Here is a 6,321-nt window from a genome sequence, read left to right as displayed (position 1 = left end):
GGGGGAATCAATTGAGGGGCAGCTAAAATGCCTACGATCACGTTTCTTCGCCAATCCGCTAGAAATAGCGGATGCGGAAATCCTTCTTTGCTTTTTTTTGATGGGATGACTAATATTCTCGCCACCACTGTAAATGCTAGTTCAGCTTCGCACATTCCTACTGGTTTGTGCTTCGGCTATGCCGGAAGTGAGCTTTACTGATTCAATTTCAAAATTTTCGTCCACTATATAAATTTCCGCCACTGTTTGTTAACAAATTGTTGCTTGCTGCTGAAGGCCAAGGTGCCTCTCGTAGAACTACACGTTTGTAGGCGATTGTATATGCATATGCTGTATGTATGTATGTACATATGTATATAAGTATGCCCGTGGTTGTTAGAATGAGCACTTGCGAGCGTTAGTGGCTTGTCGCTAGCGCGTCTGCTGGCAGTTTGTTTTGTTTTCTGGACCGCTTTGGACGTGTGCTATTGGAAGCTATTGGCGATTGTTGGTGGAAACGCGCATAGAAAGAACGGGGCGGCGCGCAGTGAGAAGCGGACGACTGGTACGGCGTTGAACGCCAGTGCGATTGTGAAAGAACGCGAGTGCACACAACAAGTAGCCGAAAATGTCCAAATGAATTCAACAAATAATAGAAAATTTAATTATACAAATACCTGAGAGCGTGACGTCACCTCGGCGGCTAAAATAAAAGATTGGCGATTAGCGAAACGATATTTTCGAAAGTCAATCACGTTGCGCTTAATTAACATTGAGACAAAATCTATGAGAAGTTTGCAAAAACCCTACGACTTATGAAGTGTGAACGTCGCGTGCGTGTGTGTGTGTGTGAATTGGTGTAATTAGCAGTTTAGAAATTTCCGCAGCTCCGCAATCGCCATGGCAGCCACCATTTCTAGCCGTTTAAAACCTCAAGTTCTTGCCGCGCTGACGCTGCTACCGCTGCTTGTGTGCGTGCAGTCATTAAAGGCAGCGACCCCTACACCGACCTACCCCTGCGCGTATGCACAAACTGTCAACATATCCGAAGGACTCCGGCTCAAAGATGGCTCTTATTCATACGAGGGGCTGCTGATACCGGCAAATATGACAGCGCTCTACACATTTCAGGTGGTGGACGGCATTCTCTCGAACGCACCACCACACATGCGCGGCTGCGTTTGCCGCCAACGGCCTTGCATCACATTTTGCTGCCCGCCGGCAAAAGTGTTCGACGAGCTGACGCAGAGCTGTGTGTCACAAGCGTCGGCGTTGAGCGTTCAGCAGCAGCGTCCGCAGCACGCTCACATCGAAATCACTGCCGCGAATGGCAGCGTCAATATAGCCAGCATTCGCGATATGTTCGTGATGCGCTACGAGATAGGCTGCAGTCGAAAATACATCAACGAGGAGAATGAGATCTTCTGGAAGTGGGACCTCTTTGCGGTAAGACTTTGCAACTAAAAAAAAATTAACTAATAAGTACATACTTGGGAAGATGTGATATCACATGATGCGGTGATGGCGTGATGTGATATCAATTTGGTTTCATTGTGAATGATATGAATATGAAAACTCGCCTTTTTATTTCTTTGGAGGCCTAATTTCATGTTTTTGATCGAGGCCTCATAGCCATCCATCAGAAAGCCATTATACAAATAACCGAATATTTCCCAATTAACTTTTTGATTGCGACCTAATTTCACATTGAGGTCTGATTTTTTTCGCTTCATTCACATCAAGCTTTTATTACTTTAACACTTTTTCAGAATGGTTCTCTATCCAGTCAGGGTCGAATTTGGGACGCCGATCAGTACTGCTTCACGCCATTGGAACATAAAAAGGTCTGGAGCTTGGTGCCGCTCACCTGCGAACGTTCGGCGCGCGGTTTTCGCCTCTGGATTTATGTGATTTGTATGCTTTGCTTATTTTATTTCTGACTTCAATTTAAAATAAAAAAAAAGCTTTCCATTTCTTCACAGGTATCGCATTGGCTATACTTATCTACGCCTTCATTCTCCTAACACTCGTCTCCATCAAAGCGGTGCGCAATGGCGGCTATGGTGAATCGCTTATTTTCTATCTGGCCTCTACAATCATTGGGCTCTCAGCGCTGCTATACCTGGCTCTACGTTCGCGTTTAGATCTTTCTGAAACTGCCTGCCGCAATATTGGTATGAGCTTAGGTTTTCAATATTTTAAGGACCAAATGTTTAAACAAATCCCATCGCTCTCTTTTCAGGCTTCATTGCTTACGTCTTCCTCATGTTTTCGTTCTTCTTGCTCACCATCATCAGCTGGAATTTTTGGTACAACTTCAAGTCGCGACGTCTGAGCAGCTGGAAACGCAAGTTGATCTATATGCTTGCCTTCGCCTTAGCTGTGGCGCTGAGGTTTCTGTTGAAGTTCATACAGGACTCAAATGTTTATCAGCAGCTGAAACCGGGTATTGGCGATGCATTTTGTTGGTTTGATGGTTAGTAAATCTCTGTGCCGTGGGAGTATATTTTGAACAACGAAAACTCTGATAATTCTCCTTTTTCATTTTTCATTTTTAGTTCGTTTGTGGGGCATTTTGTTGTACTTTTATATACCCATTGTGATTTGTTTGGCGCTCAGCATGACGCTCTTTTTGAAAACTTATTTGGCTATTTGGAATTTGCCGGAGGATGTCATTAATATCGCTGGCTATGACGTAAAGCTGATAAAAGCACAGTGAGTATTCTCGTGGATGTACACGTAGATATTTTCAATACTCTAAAGTTCGCACCAATTTCGGTTTTCTATCCGCGTTATTTTTCGTTCGTTCGAGATGTTGTTTGTGTGCAGCAAAGGTGGCTGAGCATTAGTCAAGGACACAATTAGTGCAATTTCGATACGCTTTCTTTATAGCGAATGATATTATCTGATGCCGCGGTTCGTTGGTATCAAACCACTTAGGCTTGTCGATAGATCTACATACTAATTTGGTAATGTAGCATTTAGAAATCTGCATAAGACTATCCTAGTGTCTCTTGTCTTTTACGTGCCAGAGCTAGGTAATCTTAAAAATAACCTAAGACTGTTGGACTCTATATGCTATTTTGGAAAAAATGGTAACGGGAAACGGTATTTAAGACCTTTGTGATGGAAAATTCAGGAAAAATTGAGTCGGTGGATAAAATAATTATTTTGACCTTTCCAAAGAGGTTTTAATTTTTATCCTTTTTTGCCTAAAACCAGTGTCTATGCAGTGAAGTTTTAAACACATATTTTTGATGTTATTATTTATATGTTTAAAACTCAAAAAAAAAAAAAAAAAAAAAATCAAAATTGAAACCTTTTTACATTTACTTATTTAGTTTTAAGGGCCAAGGTAATTTTCCTACCCAACGATACTATTTTCCGAGATTTCCCATTTCAAAATCTTTAATCTTTTTTTATTTCCCTAAGAGGTCATCCTTTTTTTAATACATCATAAAGCTTCTTTGGTTGTTCCATCGCATTTCAGACACTCGTACGAACTATGAATGTGAATGTGGGAACCCAGATAAAAAATATCTTTTAATTCCGCCCTCGAGGTTAGCATGCAATTCAAATCTCTGAGTACTTAAAAAATTGCCATTGGTGATACTGGTGCTATCTGAATAATTGTATGATTTTTGTACTCCTAGAAGGAGCGAAAGAAATACATCCAGCTTCTTAGAGCAAACCTGGGTCTGTATAAACTAGGGTTGCCAACCGTATTATAATATATAGTATTGCACTGTTTTTTCGGACTGCATACTATATACTGTTGGAAAAAAATATAGTATGCAAAAATACTATATTTCTCTAATTATAAATATTAATATATTTCAGTAATTTACAAGAAAGAATGTATAATAAAATGGATGAGCTTTAATCCTGAAGTAAAAATACTGAAAGAAATATTCTTTAAAATAAAAGATAATACTGAGTTTGTTAATAGAACCACAGATCAAAAATTGCAAAATTTAAAAAAAATACTTAGAATGAATTTCCCCGTTCCAAATTTTTCTTAAAATTATTTCGTTCCTGCTCCTCTATACCTGCAACTTCTGCATTCACATAAAGGGTTTTCTTCTATTATGAATGTCAAATGGCGAGATAAGAGAAACAAAGCGACTACCTCACTAATAAAAATGAACTTTTGATTTATATTAATTTAAATATTGATTGCAAAAATGCATAAGAAAGAAAGAAAAAATATGTACACTTAAAACGCGTTTTAATTTTTTATTTTAAATATAATACTATATTTATTTGAAGTGTACTAAATTTTTTTAGATTTTTTTTTTAATGTACTTTAAATTTCTTAGAAAATGTTGGCAACCCTAGTATAAACGCCAGTCGAATTATCGTCCATTACGCTGTATCTACTCCAATCCCGCCCTGAAGAAACTACAGCCGAAAGTATTTCCTCAAATCTGTCATTGGGAATATGTAGTTGGATTCTCTCCCCGGCTCTCGAATAGCTTGACTCGTTCAGTTTGATTGAAGAGAGAAGAGAGAGTATATGCATTTCTACGGCGCATGCGCAGTATACGATTTAAGCGCTGCTCTAGCACCATAATGACATCAATTTCGTTTGGCTGGAACTGACACTAAGGCCACGAATGTAACCTGAATAGCGCTCCATCTAGGATTTCGCTAGTCTTTGGGGGAAAGAGACTTGACACTGCCACTAACACATAGTCTGCATGTGAGGCTACCTTTACTTCTCCTTTGTTAAGTATCAGACCAGCAGAGATGGAGCTCTTTCTTGAGAAGTGCTAACGGGAAAGTAATATTGAATATTGGCTGGGGATTATGACGCAATTTCTAAGCTTCCGTTCAATCCAATCTTCGAATTCCTATAGATATGTGCCACGAATAATGCTACGCATGGACAAGGGTCTACTTTGGACTAACCAGAAGTAAAAGCCAAAAAAACTATTTAGTAGAAATTTCTTGAGCTTAGAGTGTCGTTCAATCTTTCGGCGCATCTGAGGGCACCATATCCGTAGCCCATCTGACCGGTAGCTCGATGGTTCGAGTGTATGTTTGTATGTAGCTTATTATATGATTTCTTTAGTTTCGCCTTGCTTTGAAAGCTACAATGAATTGTGCTAACATTTACTCCACTTTTCTCGAAAAATTATTTCATTTTTTTTAGTGCTGTCGAAAGCCAATCCTTACCTTTTAAACATTTTCTATTCATTCCATTCCATTTCCGCCTTACAGTTTCTATGCCTTCTTCGCCTATCTACTGGGCGCTATGTGCGTGTGGATGCGCGAACTAATTGTCTATTTGATATTCCGTTGGCGCAACAGATATTTTATTATTGACTTTCTAACTGGAGTTTGCCTCTTCGGTCTCGCCTTGTGTGGACTGATATTCTTACTTTATAAAAATCCATTGGTACGCGCTTGGTGGCATGTAAATGTGTAAGTAGAAAATTGACAAGTAAAATATGTAAACGAAAATGGCTTCAGAATACTCCCCTACTATTCAGGACATTTTACTTGCCTTACAGGAAGGAAGGGAGAGCTGAAAACGGTGTCTATTTGACGCAAATTTATCGCACCGAACAAGTGCGAACAGACAAACTAAAAGGTATGAAGAAAATATATTGCAAATTTTTGTTGTTGTGCAATCGAAGTAATTTTGCCCTTCTTCTATCTTCTTACAGAGGGCTATAAGGACGAGATTAAAGATGAAGATATTGCTTTGAAATGAGACTTTGGTAGAAATTGTGAAATTTCTATATAAATTATGTACAATTTGAGTAGAGAGATTAATGGGCATAACATCCAATGTTTAATCAAAAAATTATTATTCTTTAAACGGTTTTTCTCCACATATATTTTTTTTTTATTGTATTTAAAAAATGAAGGACAAATGTAACCAAGTCTTCCTATACACATACGAAATCATGTCGAAGTTGTATATGTGAATAAAATAACTAAAAATTTTATATTCAGAATAAAAGTATTTGAAGGACCAAGACAAAAACGAGTAGTTTGTAGGCGACCGAGTTGAATGCATACTGGGTTCATAGCATAAAAAAACGTAGATAAAAGTCTTATTAAAAATAGCACCCACTGTGCCCTAGGCTTCACTTTAAAAAGAGTAGTCATGCTTACACTTTGCATTGTAAAATAAATCCATCGACGCAGGGCTAATTATTTCAAATTTTCCTAAATTTCTGGACATTATTCTGTGTAAGAAACTAAAATACTTTTATCTTATAAAAAGATCAAAAAGTGTAGAAAAAAAATTTGCCAGAGTTGATAACCTCCTCTTCAATCTACAATTCAAAAAACGTAACCTCTAAATTCCATATAGCCAAAGTTGTTTAG

At 38.3% G+C, this 6,321-nt stretch overlaps 1 protein-coding gene across 3 annotated transcripts; it reads left to right on the top strand.

Moving 5' to 3' along the window:
* The first annotated feature begins 426 nt into the window (after nucleotides 1-426).
* Nucleotides 427-5,881, top strand: mthl9 (methuselah-like 9). Of its 3 annotated transcripts, none has more exons than XM_017632439.1 (8): nucleotides 427-1,425; nucleotides 1,749-1,893; nucleotides 1,962-2,153; nucleotides 2,222-2,455; nucleotides 2,538-2,694; nucleotides 5,203-5,406; nucleotides 5,496-5,575; nucleotides 5,652-5,881. In XM_017632439.1, the coding sequence occupies exons 1-8, from the start codon at nucleotides 880-882 to the stop codon at nucleotides 5,696-5,698; spliced, it is 1,605 nt and encodes a 534-aa protein (XP_017487928.1). In that variant the 5' UTR covers nucleotides 427-879; the 3' UTR covers nucleotides 5,699-5,881. The 3 variants fall into 3 exon arrangements, with proteins under 3 accessions (XP_017487928.1, XP_017487927.1, XP_017487929.1); XM_017632438.1 differs by having other exon boundaries at nucleotides 5,475-5,575; nucleotides 5,652-5,868; XM_017632440.1 differs by having other exon boundaries at nucleotides 5,455-5,575; nucleotides 5,652-5,868.
* Nucleotides 5,882-6,321: the final 440 nt, after the last annotated feature.

Source organism: Rhagoletis zephyria, unplaced genomic scaffold, assembly GCF_001687245.7.
Source record: "Rhagoletis zephyria isolate East Lansing unplaced genomic scaffold, Rhagoletis_zephyria_1.1 Rzeph_scaffold_10116, whole genome shotgun sequence".
Taxonomy (NCBI): Eukaryota; Metazoa; Arthropoda; class Insecta; order Diptera; family Tephritidae; genus Rhagoletis; species Rhagoletis zephyria.
This window is presented reverse-complemented; position numbering and strand designations above follow the sequence as displayed.

Bases quoted from the DNA above. Each gene is read 5' to 3' on its own strand.
- mthl9 (XM_017632438.1), top strand. From the start codon at position 880: ATGGCAGCCACCATTTCTAGCCGTTTAAAACCTCAAGTTCTTGCCGCG. The intron at 2,154-2,221 runs GTATGAGCTTAG...CTCTCTTTTCAG, and splicing joins AACTGCCTGCCGCAATATTG to GCTTCATTGCTTACGTCTTC. The intron at 2,695-5,202 runs GTGAGTATTCTC...TCCGCCTTACAG, and splicing joins GTAAAGCTGATAAAAGCACA to TTTCTATGCCTTCTTCGCCT.